This window comes from Trichechus manatus, unplaced genomic scaffold (genome assembly GCF_000243295.1).
Source record: "Trichechus manatus latirostris isolate Lorelei unplaced genomic scaffold, TriManLat1.0 scaffold00128, whole genome shotgun sequence".
NCBI classification, from domain to species: Eukaryota; Metazoa; Chordata; class Mammalia; order Sirenia; family Trichechidae; genus Trichechus; species Trichechus manatus.
This window is the reverse complement of record NW_004444064.1, coordinates 191,910-208,976: the sequence shown is the minus strand read 5'-3', so window position 1 is coordinate 208,976 and position 17,067 is coordinate 191,910. Positions and strand designations below refer to the sequence as shown.

Genomic DNA, 17,067 nt, shown 5'->3' with positions numbered 1-17,067 from the left:
TTTTTGAGAGTCATAAAATTCATGGAGATTTAAATTTAAGAAGAGGAATATAAATTCATTTTAAGTAATATGTTTTAATTTCATAATATGTATACATAGGAGTAATAGGGAAAGTAAGAGAGAAGATTTGAAAGAGACAAATGGTTGAAAAATGGAAGAAGAATAGGGAGATGAGGAGGGAGGAGGATCAAGAATTAGAAAATAAATAACTTGACAAATACTTATTAAACACCAAGTCGGTTTAAACAATTCCCGAAAACATATGGCATCTTAGAATTAAAGGTGGAATTTTAGGCACTGTGATCACCTAGGAGGTAAAATGTTTTGGAAGGGTTTTTTTCGGATCTTAGATATCTTAAAAACCTACACTGTTTCATTATTAACTTATTAAGTGAAAGGTACTCTGAGCACACGATACACGTATTAAATGTCCTTTAATAAGTAGAAATTGCCACATCTCGTTCATCTGCAGATCCTCCAGATCCTTTCCAGGAGTCTTCTCAGGGTTCCTTTCACATCCTTATTCCTCAGGGTATAGGTGAAGGGATTGAGAGTGGGGGTGATTATGGAATAGAAGAGGGAGATAAACTTTCCCAACTCTCGGGAGTAGCTGGAAGGCGGCTGCAGATACATGTAGATGGCAGGTAGGTAGAAGAGGGAGACCACCATCAGGCGGGAAGAACAAGTCCCAAAGGCCTTGTGCCGTCACTTAGAGGACTGGATCCTGAGCACCGCACAGGCAATGAAGCCATAGGAGAGAAGGATGAGAGCTAGGGGGGCTAGCACAAAGAAGGCCATGAGCACAGCCAAGGTAGCATCATTCACAGTCGTGCCAGCACACGACAGCTTGATCATGGCTGGTACCTCGCAGAAAAAGTTGTTTAGCACCTGCTGCCCGCAGAAAGGCAACTGCACTGTCAGGACCACCTGAATTAGGGAGTTGCAGAAGCCACTGACCCAGGCCATGGCCACGAGCTGCGGGCAGAAAGGGCAGTGCATGATAACAGCATACCGGAGGGGCTTACAGATGGCCACATAACAGTCCAGGGCCATGGTGGCTAAGACGATGCACTCAGTGCAGCCCAACCAGTGAAAGATAGCATACTGCACGGTGCAGCCACCATAGCTGATGGTCTTCCTGGAGCTGCCCATGTTGAACAGCATCTGTGGGACCATGGTGGTGGTATAGCAGAGGTCCAGGAAGGACAGGTGGCTGAGGAAGATGTACATGCGGCTATGGAGCTGGGCATCTAGCCGAGACACCAAGATGATGGCAGTGTTGCCCAGCATGGCCAGAACGTAGGACACTAGAAGGACCACAAAAAGAGGAAGCTCCAGCCATGGCCTGTCAGAAACACCCAGCAGGATGAAGTTCTTAGGGGAATCCCCCAAGAAACTCTGGTTGCCACTTCTCATGCTGATGCATTATCTGGCACCTGTAATGAATTGAGAACATTGTAATGAAGCAAACCTGAGGGGAGGAATTAATACTGTTCTTCATTCCTGTGTCCATTCTTTCTTATTAAGGTTAGACCTTGTCTGATCTTCTTTACCTCTGTAGAGACACTTAAATGTAGAACAGTCAGACCAAGAGCCTGAACAACTGTAGATATGTCCTTTCTCTGCTTTCTTCTCTGTGACCTTGACTATGCCATTTAATCCCTTTGAACCACAATTTCTGCATCTGTAAAATGGGGAGAAAATTCCTACTTTAACTGCAGATCCTTGGGGAGAATAAAGGGACATTAAGTATGTGATAAAAGGAACGTTATCATATGGCTAACAAGTTTCTTCCAATTTGGCCAAAGCCTGACATAGCTCCTATCACCGTTAAGATATTTGACTTCTCCCTAAAAACACATGGCAGGGAGTTGTCCACTTTCTTAGGCTTTCTTGCTTTGTCTTTTTGAGGTGGTGGTAGGAGGAAGCTGGGAGGTGGCATAAAGCAAGTGTAAGGGCTTTGTGAACAGTTAGGGCTTTATTGATGTCCACACACCTTACTCACCTCCTAAGCTTTCATCTGGCTCCATCACCACGAGGAAGTGCACCCTGGCTCTCTGGACCACACTGATCTCTCCGCTATGTGACCTCACACACAGGTATTCCTAGCGCTTGCTTTGGCAGTGAAAATAGCACAAACCAAGATTCTCCAAGTCCCTTGAGTGGAGCAGTCAAGTCATATGTCCCTTCACCTCTGACTTGGTTATGTAACCTAATAAGACCCTAAAACATACAATGTTGACCACCAGAAGAAAGATCTTGATCAGTGTAAGACATGTAGCTCCTGGAGTTGTCAACTAAAGGACTAGACCGCCTCTTGTTGTTGCTAGGTGCAGTCAAGTCAATTTCAACCCATAGAGACCCCATGTGACAGAGTAGAACTGTCCCACAGGGATTTCTTGGCTGTAATCTTTATGAGAGCAGATCATCACGTCTTTTTCTCGCAGAGTTGCTGGGTAGGTTCCAACTGGCAACCTTGCGGTTAACAGCCAAGCACTTAACCGTTGTGCCGCCAGGGCTCCTTAAACTGTCTCTAGAGCTAATATTTTTCTGTTAGTTTGAGTGACATTTGAATTCCCTGAACAGCTTCTTTGCAATGAAACTATCCCCTCAGTGATGGAAAACACGGGCAACTTGATTTTTGGATGCCATTATTGTTAGTCGAAATTGGTTTGCCAACGACTGACTCACAGGACCTTTCAATGAGCTCATTTGGCCTTCCTCTTACTCTTTCCCGACACTCTCCACTCTGCCGAGAATTTAAGGGTGTGGTTTCAAGGTCATGATGGGGGTGATATGTTTATGATAGAATTGAAAAGAAATTAAATCCTGTGTGCAGATAATTCATGAAAGTGCTTTATTTTTGTTTTATGCATAAATTATGATCTGTTCAGCTTAGATACTATGAAAAATACATTTCCTCCCACCCTGGTCCTATATCCTAAAGAACTCTGTTATGTTTTTCAAGGAAAAAACGACAACAACAAAGAAAACAAAACTCAGATCCAAGCTTTAAATAAATATAGTACAAATCTCCTTTCCTCCTTCTATTGTTTCAAAATTACATACTGTTTCTATAAAGTTTCTGATAGTCTGTGTATCACCCAACTGTTGCACTTCTGTCCACTATTCTATCAGAAATATTTCCAGGATAAACCTCATAGAATACAATTTTACTTCTAACGAGAACTCAGGATTCTCATTTTGACTCAATGAGCTACGGTAGGGGTAAGTCAGTCTAGACTACTTTTTAAGCTGAAAAGGCATAGTGTCATTTCCCTTTCTGTCTTGTGTCAGATATCTGATTCCAAAGTTTCTTCTCAGAGTCTAAACTGAGGAAGAAAGGGAGAAGTTACAGGGGTAGTGAATAAAAAAATGAAAGGATGGAAAAAACAAGAAAGAGGCGTAGATATAAGCCATGTTTAATACAATGTGCAAAATTGTTTAGCACTCACTATGAGCCCGGAACTGTGATAATAAATTTATATAGTTACCTTATTTCGTTTTTTAATGACACAGTAAGGTAGATACTTTCACTTCCATTTTACCATTGTTCATGTTGGCTCAGAGAGGTTAATAGTTCTGCCTTAATTGATTTACAAAGCAGTAAGTGGTAACGCCAGAACTGAAGCTCTTTTTTAACCACTACTCCCTCCATATTCTCACCAGCACTTGGCTTTTAAAAAAGCAGCTAGTGACTTGGAAAGCAGCAAGAACATCAGTACATATATCTGAGACAGAAGAGGACGCACAAAAAGGGAAATGAGGGAGAGCCATGTCAAGGGAGGAGAAGACGCAAGGAGATGGCTCAAGAGAGATTTGAGGAGAGAGACTCATTTCTGAATTACTTGTTCAATGTACCAGCCACACACATGGCTTCTAAACTGCAAAGCCAAACGCCATCCTAACCTGAGACTTCTTGCCCTGTGTCTTATGTTCTGCTGTCCAGCCCTTTCCATTTAGATCTCTGCTCTGGTTCCTGACCTCTGCACTTCCCTGACCTCTTTCTGTCTTCCCAATCCCTAGATAGAAGTGTTCCTCAAGACGCTAGCTTGCTTCCCCGAGTGAACACACAAATTTCCACATCTTCCACAGTCATCTACAAACAGAAACTTTCCAGATCTGTGTCTCCGGCTGTGACTTCCTCGCTGAACTCCATCTCCCTTTTTTGGCATTGTTAACTGACACAACACAAATTTAACCTATTGGCCATTTCCCCCAAGGCCAAATCAGCTCCTCCTAATTCATGGCTGCTTCTACGTCAGTTATCCTGAGTCAGAATATTCAAGTCATTCCAAATAATGTTCTGTACCTTACTTACTGTATTTCATCAGTGACCTTGTCCTATTGATTCTACCTGCACAATGTCTTAGGCCACATTATCTGTACCCTCACCACATAGTCCTGGAGCAGAGCCCATCTGGACTTCTGCTAGAGCCCACAAACTAAGCCCCTGTAAATCTTCTCTTCCTTATGCACCTTATTATCCTATTCACATGTGTGATGGAGTCGTCTCTTGACAACTCGGGTTTTAAGAGCAAAGATATCTTTAAGGCTTCCAGTTACCTAAAAAATAAGAACCCATCTCCTTAAATAGGTACCTTGCCCAGGGTAGGGACTGTATCTTTATCACATTGAATCCTCTGCAGTTCCTTCTGAAAACTATCGCATTTCTCTACCTGGTGGCTCAATGGTTAAGCACTTGGCTGCTAACCGAAAGGTGAGCGGTTGGAACCCACCATGGGAGAAAAGACCTGATGATTTGCTCGCTTAAAGATTACAGCCTAGGAAACCCTGTGGGACAGTTCTACTTTGCAAACTATGAGTTGAAATTGACTTGAAGGCTCACAACAACAAAAACAGCAGCCTTGTCACAGCAGATTTTAAAGACTCTACTTGCCTCCTTGCAGGCTCAACAGTGACCTCTTTGATATACCCATATGCTACATATCCTGTATATGATATATAACCCATATTATACACATATGTTTATAAATATATACACTCACATATATACACACACATAAGTATATGTGTGTATGTTTCTTTTTTGATAAAAGAGCACCTATTAAATTAAGGAAAATGTTGCCATCTGTAAACCTTATTCCTAAGATTCAGTCTCTTCCACTGTAATCGTTGGTAGTTAAACAGAGCTTTGACCTGGTTACCTAGGTTGTGGGAATTTTTGGCTAAATTTTGGACTGAAGATACATATATATGAAAATACATATATACATATATCTGAAGATACATATGTATGTGTCTTCAGTCTAAAATTAATATATATATAGCACGTATACCATATTTTTATGCAAATAACATGTGCCTCCTATGTTTGTTTGCTCACCCTGCCTTCCTCCTGAAAGGTATTTTCCATTTTCATAAGCACACCATGCTAATTTTTTTGACAGCTTTTGAAAATACCTGGGGGCGGGGGCACAGTTGGCAAACAAAGGTAGAAGGCATGCATTATTTGCGTAAAAATACAGTATGTCTTATTTGTATATATAAGTGACACATTTTATAAATGCCTGACACTTGCTACTGAAATCCCTTTTGGGTGTTGATAGATCCTGTTGCTGCCACTCCATCATGCAACATTATGTGTAATTTCCAGAATCAAGCTTGTGATACAGGCAAATAGGAGCTCGTTCATGAGGTTTTCTTATCTATTAGTTCAAAGTATCTCTTTCTTCAATCTGAAATTTAATGTAATGTTCCTGCTACCTGTGTAACCAAGTCAAGGCACTGCTTAGCTGCTAAGGATATAACTAGGATTATAGTGAAAGAGACTGAATCTTGGGGACAGAGTTTATGGATGGCAATGTTTTCCTTAACTGATATTGACAGGTACTCTTTCATGAAAAAAACAAAAACAAAAACAAACCTCATTTCTTTGTACTCCCAGCCCTGTTCAGGTGGCATGCTTGCTACTGGACATGAATTCTGATTGTTGTGCCTCCAATGCCTCCTGTTATTGTCTCCCTTCCCGCCGCACCAGACCTCTAAAGTCACTGTAGCTCAGCTTCCACTCCTTTCATGAAATTGTTCTCATTTGTCCATTACATATTGTTCATCTCCCATAGAATAAAGAGTTTTTAATGACCATCAATAACCATATTCCTAAAGGGGGCCTGAGACATAATTTTTCATAATGCTTTAATATAAGATTTATAAGAAGATATAATAATATAATTATATAATATCAGATATATAATATAAGAAAAAGTTTCCTAACGAACACTGAGAAGAGAAAGGAAGTAAGTCAGCATTTAATAATCCGGCTACCTCTGGGCCCCTGTGCCAGGTGCTAGATATATGTGTTGTCTCATGTACTATTTCAAATAACTGGAAAAACTGAGACGTTCATAAGGTTAAGAAGGCCCGCCTTTTTCAGATCAGAGCTGGAGTGTGACTCCATGGGGTGAGCTATCTGAACCGCTTGATGCTGCTTCCCACAAGAGATTAGCTGCCCGTAGGCCCCCAGATGTCTTAAGCCCGACCCAGTAAAACTCTGACTCCATGTATCTAATGGTCATGTCCTACAAGCACATGCATAAGTCTGTGTTAACCATCCTATAAAGCTGAAACACACTTGCCTAATGGAAAACTTTAATAATAGGCTATATTGTTTGCTAATCATTTCCAATACGTTAATTTTTGTTTTCTGTGTAGATTGTAATTTTTTAAAAACAAGAATCTGTCTCTCACACTGTCATCCACAGTCATTACACTGATGAGAAGTACAATTAATTCACAAAAAAATGCTGCTTTAATTAACAGTTCTAATGAGCTAAAGTCATTTCCCAAATGACTCCTTATTCTAGACTGTACATAGAGTCCTTAGCCCCATCAAATACTCTTTCTAGTGGTTGGAGAGAGGGAAAAGGGAATGAGAAGGAGCTGCGACACAGCAGTGACAGGACAGCCACTTGGTCAGCACTGGCTGCTGCAAGCAGACCAGTGTCACGTGGCCCAGTGCCACCAGTGCAGAGGATGCTAACTCTGCCATGCCTGGTCCTCACTCACATTCCATTGCCTATTAATTTTATCTGAATGTTTCAATTTGCTACTAAAATTTACCTGAAAACTTGCTTTCTCTGGGGTTTGATACTATTTGACTTTACTTATCTAGCCCTCTCTTGCCACCAGCCTGCTAGGCTTAATATTGCTCTTGTGACTAGGATTCAGCATTATCAAAAATATTGGGATGCAGAGGAAAAGAGGCTCAGGATCCTGATAAACTCTAGGCAACATCCACTCATCTACTCGATGAGTATCGAGTCATTTTCCTGCTTAAAGGCAGGGATGACCTGCTCTGTTTTGAGTTCTTTTCTAGCTTGAAGTATACAACTTTAACCATGCAGCTTAATAAATTAATCGATGGCCAATAATCATTGATCTGCCTATCCTCTATCCCAGCACAAATTATTGTTAGTAATGCCATAGACTACTAACCTCTACTTCACTTGGAAGATTTTAGTTTGTCAATAGTTATGGACTAACCGCTTACCTCCATGCTCACTGGCTTGTACCAAAGGGCTTGGTTAAGGAATGGAGGGTTTATGAGCAGTTGGTAGTCTTAGCTGGGGAGAGACGTCTTGGGACTGAGTCACTGGGAATGCTCTTCCTATTCTAGGAAGACACAGCCTAGTTTCTCTGATGAGACTGCTGGGACCGCCCTTACCTGAAATTTGCCCCTGAGCAGCTGTAGACAGATTATTCCCAATCTAGAAGAAAAACCTGCCTTCCATTGCAGTACACTCGCTGGGGAGACTCAGTGCTTGTCTGGACTTTTCCTGATTGGCTGGCGAACTTCGAGGTTTTGGTGTAGCTATGGCCCCAGGAACACCCACGGGGACTTTGAATGTGGTAGGTGAATCTTAGGTCAAGAAGGCTTCAGAGGATGAGATTTTAAGTGACAGACCATCTCCACAACCTTCTCCCTGTCCATTTCAAAATTATTGTTCAGGTTAACCTTGATCTGATCCTCTCCACTCTATCCCATACGGACTTTGCTCTTTTTCTCCAGACTTCCCATTGAGAGTAGCTCCTTGTTCTCATGTGGTTGGGAAGTTATCCCCGATTTTTTGTTTAATTAGTGTCTGAGGGATTAACTGATAATTGATGTAGTGTGTGAGCCTGGAGTAATTGCAATTAAATCATAAATCCTAGAAGACCAGAAGAACAGAGGAAATGGACCAATAATGGTGAATAAGAAGTGCTTTTTTTAAACTTTATGGGGAGAGAGGGAGGTGCTTTAAAATTAGAGCAGAGGAATAACTTTTTTTTCTTTTTTTAAAGCAAAAAGAAAGTTTTATTTAGCATATATTCAAAAAGGCAAAAGTGGGAAATCGGACAAGCATGCTGCCAGAGCCATGTCTCCCGAGTCCAAGGAAATACTAGAGTCATCAGTATATATTAACATTACAAAATGAGTAAAATCATTGAAAATTTCACCTTTTCCCAGGTTGGCTAGAAACTGTGATTCTACATTTTGAATTGTCTTTCTTAACAATTATTGGTACAGGTTTTAGTAATGACAGTCAGGAGGGTCTTCATTGGTCCAACAGATTTTCTGTCCACTAAATGCTAATAGAAAAAGATAAGAGTGGAAACTCTTTTGTGTTCTGTTTGACTGGCTTATGTAAAAGGTTCCTTACAGATATTTTCCAAGATTATCCTAGCTATTGTCTTTATACCTCAGGGCCCAGTTGATGTGTCCTTGTGAGTCCTTGTGACCCCAGCTCCAGCTGGGTCTCATTCACAGAGGAATAACTTGTACAGCGTGCAGTTCACTTAGAGTGTGGGCCTTGAAGCAAGCTTCAACACCAATTCAGGCATTCACTGTCATGTGTCTTCAAACAAGTGATCTAACCTCTCTGAGCCCTGCAAAGTACAAGAACCACTAGTATTGCCCTCTAAAAATATGACCGATTAAAAATTGAACAAAGAGTGAATAATCTTAATGGTCAAATAAATGATAATGAATACTTAATGCATGTATAGTCAGTGGAGATTAGGATGAGGGAGTCAAAAGATACTGATGCTTTCAAGTATTCTAGAATGGTAAGAGAGAAGGCTTGGTCTGTTTGGAACAAACTGAAAAGTTCTGTTGTGGGGATGGGGACATGATGTGGATTCCTCGTGTTTCTAGAATTAAATGCCTTTTCAGCTGTAATTAGGGTTAGAGTGAAGAGGTGAAAGATTTATGCTTATAATCATAAGAAACATCTCTAGACTAATACTTATTTGACATGGGAACAATAGATGGTAGTGGTAAAAAACAACAACAACAGCAAAAATGGAACTTTGCAGTCAAATGAACAGAATTTAAATCCCAGATCCATTCATTAATTATTTATCTTGAATGAGTTACATGAGTCTACTGAGGCTTAGTCTCCACCGCTTGTCTGTCAGTTTGCCGTGCTTTGGTGACTTGCGTGTTGTTGAGATGCTGGAAGCTATGCCACTGGTATTTCTAATACTAACAGGGTCACCCATGGTGGACAGGTTTCAGAGGAGATTCCAGACTAAGACAGATAGGAAGAGGGACCTGGTGGTCTATTTCTGAAAAAATTGGCCAGTGAAAACCTTATGAATAGCAGTGGAACATTGTCTGGCATAGTGCAGAAGATGAGCCCCTCAGGTTGGAAGGCACTCAAAATACGACTAGCGAAGAGCTGCCTCCTCACAGTAGAGTTGATCTTAATGATGTGGATGGAGTCAAGCTTTCTGGACCTTCCTTTGCTGATGTGGCCCTACTCAAAATGAGACGAAACAGCTGCAAACACCCATTAATAATCAGAACATGGAATGCACAAAGTATGAGTCTAGGAAAATTGGAAGTTGTCAAAAATGAAATGGAACACATAAAGATCAATATCCTAGGCATTAGTGAGCTGAAATGGACTGGTATTGGCCATTTTGAATTGGACAATCATATGGTCTACTATGCTGGAGTGACAAATTGAAGGGAAATGGCATCGAATTCATCATCAAAAAGAACATTTCAAGATCTAGTCTGAAGTTCAACACTGTTAAGTGATAGGCTAATATCTGTATGCCTACAAGGGTGACCAGTTAATGCGACTATTACTCAAATTTATGCACCAACCGCTAATGCCAGAGATGAAGAAATTAAAGATATTTACCAACTTTTGCTGTCTGAAATTGATCAAACATGGAATCAAGACACAGTGATAATTTCTGGTGATTGGAATGTGCAAGTTGGAAACAAAGAAAGATTGGTAGCTGAAAAATATGGCCTTGGTGATAGAAATGACACCGGAGATAACATGATAGATTTTGCAAGACCAATGACTTATATGTTGCAAATACCTTTTTTTAACAACATAAATGGCAACTATATATGTGGACCTCGCCTTATGGAATATACGGTATCAAATCTACTACATCTGTGGAAAGAGACGATGGAAAAGTTCAGTATCATCAGTCAGAACAAGGCCAGGGGCCGACTGCAGAACAGACCATCAATTTCTCATATGGAAATTCGAATTGAAGCTGAAGAAAATTAGAACAAGCCCACAAGAGCCAAAGTATGACTTTGAGCATATCTCACCTGAATTTAGAAACCATCTCAAGAATAGGTTTGACACATTGAACACTAATGACTGAAGACCAGATGAGTTGTAGAATGACATCAAGGACATCATCATACATGAAGAAAGCAAAAGGTCATTAAAAAGACAGGAAATAAAGAAAACACCAAAATGGATGTCAGAAGAGACTCTGAAACTTGCTCTTGAACATATAGTAGCTAAAGTGAATGGAAGAAATGATGAAGTAAAAGAGCTGAACAGAACATTTCAAAGGGCAGTTGGAGAAGACAAAGTAAAATATTATAATGAAATATTCAAAGACCTGGGGTTAGAAAACCAAAAGGTAAGAACATGTTCAGCATAACTCAAGCTGAAAGAACTGAAGAAAAAATTCAAGCCTTGATTTGTAGTATAGAAGGGCTGTATGGGCAAAATATTGAACGATGCAGGAGGCATCAAAAGAAGATGGAAAGAATACACAGAGTTCCTGTACCAAAATGAATTGGTGGACGTTCAACCATTTCAGGAGGTAGCATATGATCAAGGGCATATGGTATTGAAAGAAGAAGTCCAAGCTGCACTGAAGACATTGGTGAAAAACAAGTCTCCAGGAATTGACCGAATACCAACTGAGATGTTTCAACAAATGGATGCAAAGCTGGTAGCTCTTACTGGTCTCTGCCAAGAAATTTGGAAGACAGCTACCTGGCCAACCGATTGGAAGAGGTCCATATTTGTACCTATTTCAAAGAAAATAATGCAGAAATTATCAAACAATATCATTAATATCACATGCAAGTAAAATTTTGCTGAAGATTATTCAAAAAAGGTTGCAGCAGTACTTCAACAAGGAACTGCCAGAAATTCAGGCTGGATTCTGAAGAAGATGTGGAATGAGAGATATCATTGCTGATGTCAGCTGAATCTTGATTGAGAGCAGAGAATCCTGATAAGATGTAATAAAGCTGTGTTTTTTATTGACAATGCAAAGGCATTCAACTGTGTGGATCATAACAAATTATGGATAACATTGTGAAAAGTAGGAATTCCAGAACATTTAATTGTGCTCATGAGGAACCTGTACATAGACAAAGAGGCAGTCGTTCAAACAGAACAAGACTATACTGGGTGACTTAAATTCAGGAAAGTGTGCGTCAGGGTTGCGTCCTTTCACCATACTTATTCAATCTGTACGCTGAGCAAATAATCCAAGAAGCTGGACTATATGAAGAAGAACAGGGCATCAGGATTGGAGGAAGACTCATTAACAGCCTTTGTTATGCAGATAACATAACCTTGCTTGTAGAAATTGAAGAGGACTTGAAGCACTTACTGATGAAGATCAAAGACTACAGCCTTCAATATGGATTACATCTTAACATAAAGAAAACAAAAATCCTCACAACTGGACCAATAAGCAACATCATAATAAATGGAGAAAATGTTGAAGTTTTCAAGGATTTCATTTTACTTGGATCCACAATCAACCTGCATGGAAGCAGCAGTCAAGAAATCAAATGATGTATTGTTGCACTGGGCAAATTTGCTGCAAAAGACCTCTTTAAAGTGTTAAAAAGCAAAGGTGTCACCTTAGTCATAGTGTTTTTAATCATCTCATATGCATACAAAAGCTTGACAATGAATAAGGAAGACCAAAGAAGAATTGATGCCTTTGAATTATGGTGTTGGTGAAGAATATTGAACAGTCCATGGGCTGCCAAAAGAATGAACAAATCTGTCTTGGAAGAAGTACAGCCAGAATGCTTGTTAGAAGTAAGGATGGCAAGACTTCTTTCCACGTACTTTGAACATGTTATCAGGAAGGACCAGTCCCTGGAGAAGGACATCGTGCTTGGTAAAGTAGGGGGTCAGCAGAAAAGAGGAAGACCTTCAAGGAGACAGATTGACACAGTGGCTGCAACAATGGGCTCAAGCATGACAATGATTGTGAGGATGGCACAGGACCAGGCAGTGTTTCATTCTGCTGTACATAGGGTACTATGAGTGGGAAACAACAGCACCTAACACCAACAACATATTTGCAGCATGTACAAATATCTATGTAGGAATACCTGCTGCCATCCCTATATATACACGTGGGTGTACTTCTATATGCTCTCCCAGCTGCAGTCATTGAGCACAGCAAGTTCTTATTTGCTTGCAGTTTCTGATGTAAAGAATATGTCACTGAGTCAATGTCTAGAGCAGCCTTTTGTAAGAGAAAAACAGAGATAATCTCACATAAGAATGAAAATAGGATCAAGAAATAAAGTAGATGAATATAAGAGTGAAAAGATAAGATGTCTTTATTTTTAAAATTATTGAATATTAATAAGATTTTAAAATGATTGCAGGTATGCCTGTGAGATACAAACAGACTGCAAACTGCTGGCAATGCAAATATTTGGAATGTGGTTGGGGAGAGAAATTAAATACATTAAATGGTTAGGTAACCGGCAAGATAGAATTTTTCTTCATCCCAAGTAATTGATATGAAACTAATTTCTGCAAGACCTCCACAGTGACAGACACCATGACAACATGGCGATTGGAGTAGCCAGAAGGTGGAATAGCCCACTGATACAAGTGGGGGCTTGGGGTAGAGGAGAACCATCATTCCGGTGGGAGCACTTGCATGTGGACATGCTTGGAGTGATTGATGTCAGCAGACTCTGTGCCTGGAGCAGAGATCCAAAGTTGGGGACTACCTAGAAATCATTGTATTTTGTTGGGGGTGAATGGGGAACTTGGTTATGATTGTTCAACTAATTTTAAATTTACATTATGGGAATACAGTCTATAAAATAAGGTTCTGACCAAAAAAAGGAAGACAAAAGTGATGTTTGCTGGAGGGACCTGTTGAAGCATCCTGCCATGATGGAAGCTGGACCTAGGCTGCAGTGAGAGTGAGTAGTGGAAAGGAAGGATTGGGGACACATACGGGAAAGTATGGACATAGCATGGATGCACAGCAGGGGAAGGCAGGAGGGTGTTCTCAACTTAATTATGTCCCCTACACTATGGCTTCATGTCATAACATCCATTCTGTCCAACACAGAACCCTTTTAGCCTCCCAAAATGGGAAGTTTGCACAAAGTCTACATGAGACATTGCCCTAATCTCGGTCTACACTCCTTCGTTGCGACTCTTTTGTTTTTTTAATGTGCCCTGACCAGGAGTTTACCTGAATTCATAATTTTTCTCTACCACCTCTAACTACTACTTCCTTTAGTGTTTGATTAGTGTTTTTCATGAACTATCAAGACTGAATTGAGTAGAAAGATGAGATGGAAAAGGCAAGTGTAGGGATCAACTTTGTGAGGGATCTTAAAGTCACTGTCTCAGAGGTTTGAGGGAATACAAGTCCAAAGAAAAATTCACTGGACTACCCGGTGCCGGTTACAGAAGAAAGACTTCTAATAAACAATAATATCGGGTCCCTTACGGCTCTTAACCAAAAGGTCGGCAGTTCAAATCCACCAGTGGCTCCTTGGAAACCCTATGGGACAGTACTACTGTATCCTATGGGGTCGCTATGAGTTAGAATCCACTCAGCGGCAATGGGTTTGGTTTTTTGTTTGTTTATTTGTTTATGTTTTTTTAAAATCAGCTTACATGTGACTCTCAGTAACAACAAATTACCAACAGTAGTAAGGTCTTATATCCGCCAATATTCTCATATGGGGTTGTAGTCTACCAAAGAAGTGTCAAAGTCCCCAGAGCTATACGTGCAGTTTGAAAACGTCTCTGCGGTAATTTTGATTTTCATTAACATAAGAGGTTTTGAGACTCACGAACATGTATTATTAAGAAAACTACGGTCAACTCCACGAAACTGAAGGAAAAAAGGGGTAAGCATATTAGTTAAATTAAAAATTTGTAGTGGAAGATTAACTGGCACGGGCTTTGTGACAAGATGTGAGAAAAGAGCAGCTTGCTACCAACCTCTGTCACAACATCCAAGAGAATAGCACCTAGCAGAGACTATCATAATGTATAGCGTCTATTCACAAAATCATGGCGGCATTATCACAGCTCAGTGTAAATGTCACTCAGTGACCCAACTGTAGATGAAGAATGCTGCTCATTAGGGAAGAGGGAGGCATGCTTTAGACTGAATACAGAAGCGGCATTGTTTACATGGAGCTAGAGAAATGCAAATTTAACCATAAGTCTCTTAAGCATAAACTAAAGGGTAGTTCTTCTCTAATGAAAAGAGTAAAAGAATCAAGTAATGCAGTTACCAAAACTATGTCAACAGTTAGTTTTGTAAACTACTACATTCTTGTCTTCTGGAAGTTTCCTAGAATGATCCAAGTCTGAAGATACAAATAAGTGAAAATATCCAAGAAGAGACCGACACGACAGAAACGCCAATAGAAAATTAAAGAAAACAGTAAGATTTAATAGGTGATTTTACTAAAACCAAAACCCGCTTTTCTTTCGGGGAACATCTAGGTCAACTGGCATAACAGTTTATAAAGAAAATGTTCTACCTTTTACTTTGGGGAGTAGGATCTGGGGTCTTAAAAGCTTGTGAATCACCATCTAAGGTACTCCACTGTTCTCTCCCCGTCTGCAGCAAGGGAGAATGAAGAAAACCAGAGACACAAGGGAAAGATTAGTACAAAGGACTAATGGACCACAACTACCACAGCCTCCACCAGACTGAGTCCAGCACAACTAGATGGTGCCTGGCTACCACCACTGACTGCTCTGACAGGGATCATAATAGAGGGTCCAGGACAGAGATGGAGAAAAAAGTAGAACAAAATTCTAACTCACAAAAAAACACCAGACTTACTGGCCTGACAGAGACTGGAGAAACTCCGAGAGTGTGGCCCCTGGACACACTTTTAGCTCAGTAATGAATTCAGTCCTGAGGTTCATCCTTCAACTGAAGATTAGACAGGACCATAAAACAAAATGAGACTAAATTGGCGCACCAGCCCAGGGGCAAAGACTAGAAGGCAGGAGGAGACAGGAAAGCTGGTAATAGGGAACCCAAGGTTGAGAAGGGGAGAGTGTTGACACGTTGTGGGGTTGGTAACCAATGTCACGAAGCATTATGTGTAGTAATTGTTTAATGAGAAGCTAGTTTGCTCTGAAAACCTTCCTCTAAAGTACAAAAAACAAAACAAAACCGAAGCAAAAAAACTTGGTTCTCTCTGCCTACTCCTCAGATGTTAGTCTCAGTTCCAGGAGAGTGCTGGATGGGTATGGACAATACCACCACCCCAAATGGCTTCATTCTTCTGGGCATCTCAGATAACCTCATCTGGAAACTACCCTCTTTATGCCCACATCCATCTTTTCATGGTCACCTGAGTGGGCAACATCACCATCATACTACTGTTTCACATACACCTGCATCTCCACACCCCCCCATGTACTTCTTCCTCACCCAACTCTCCTTCCTGGACCTTTGCTTCACCACTAGCTGCATTCCCCAGATGCTAGCCAACCTTCGGGGTCTAGACAACACCATAAGCTGTCTGGGAACTGCAGCTCAACTCTACATATTCATGGGATTGTGTTCTGCTGAGTGCATTCTGCTGCTGCTCCTGGCCTTCCACAACTACGTGGCAGTGTGTTGGCCCCTGAACTGCGTGATCATTATGCGCCCACACTTGTGTCAGAAAGTGGTGCTCCTCGTCTGGGTGAGTAGAATTTTTGGTACCTTGTTGCAGTCTTCAACTATAATGAAGTTGCCTTTCTGTCGTCACCACCAGGGGGATGACTTTGTATGTGAAATCCCTGCATTGATCTGCTCGGCTTGTGGAAGCACATGCATCAGTGAAATCCAGATAGTGATCCAGGCCATGTTACTGATGGTGTCATGATTGCTTTTTCTTGGCCGTATGGTTACATTGCCCAGGCAGTATTGTACATCCAGTCGCAGCAGGGAAGGAGCAAGGCCTTCCACACCTGCTCTTCCCACCTGGTGGTTGTCTTCCTCATCTACTGCAGTGTCACCGCAGTCTACATCCAGCCCCGGAGCCATTTTTCCCAGAAAGGAGGGAAATTCCTGACTCTTTTCTATACTGTGGTGACCCCTACTCTCAACCCCTTTATCTACACCTTGAGGAACAAGGATGTGAAGGGGGCTTTCAGGAGGCTATTTGGGAAAGACAGAATGGCCAGTGAGAACTAAGGGGCTCACACTCAAAGGTGAGGTCAGCTTTTGTCCAGTTCAGTTTCTCACAGCACTACACTTGTGGTATTTCATATGTGGGTAATTTTCAATTATCAATACTAATAGAAAGGGTCAATGGTGTGCTTTTATAGACAGTGGACCAATAAAATTAAATTAATGCACAATGTAGAGTTAATCTTAGTTTTTAATATAAGTGTAGCATTGTTTCAGTCAGGGTACAGTCAGGAAATGGAAACAATTACAGTTATTTTAAGAGAGGCAATTTATTATAAGGAATGGTTAACTTGATATTAAAGACAAGAAAAGGGAAATCAAAAAAAAAAAAAAGCAACTTCTTCTAGAGCTGGA

At 40.8% G+C, this 17,067-nt stretch overlaps 1 protein-coding gene and 1 pseudogene across 1 annotated transcript; one reads left to right on the top strand and one right to left on the bottom strand.

The window, feature by feature from the left end:
* Window positions 1–462: 462 nt before the first annotated feature.
* On the bottom strand, window positions 463–1,416 carry LOC101357155 (olfactory receptor 2B11). The gene is given in 1 exon segment (XM_012557945.1): window positions 463–1,416. A coding segment is annotated over 1 exon segment (954 nt).
* Window positions 1,417–15,775: 14,359 nt separating this feature from the next.
* LOC101356909 (olfactory receptor 2H1-like) lies at window positions 15,776–16,716 on the top strand (annotated as a pseudogene).
* Window positions 16,717–17,067: the final 351 nt, after the last annotated feature.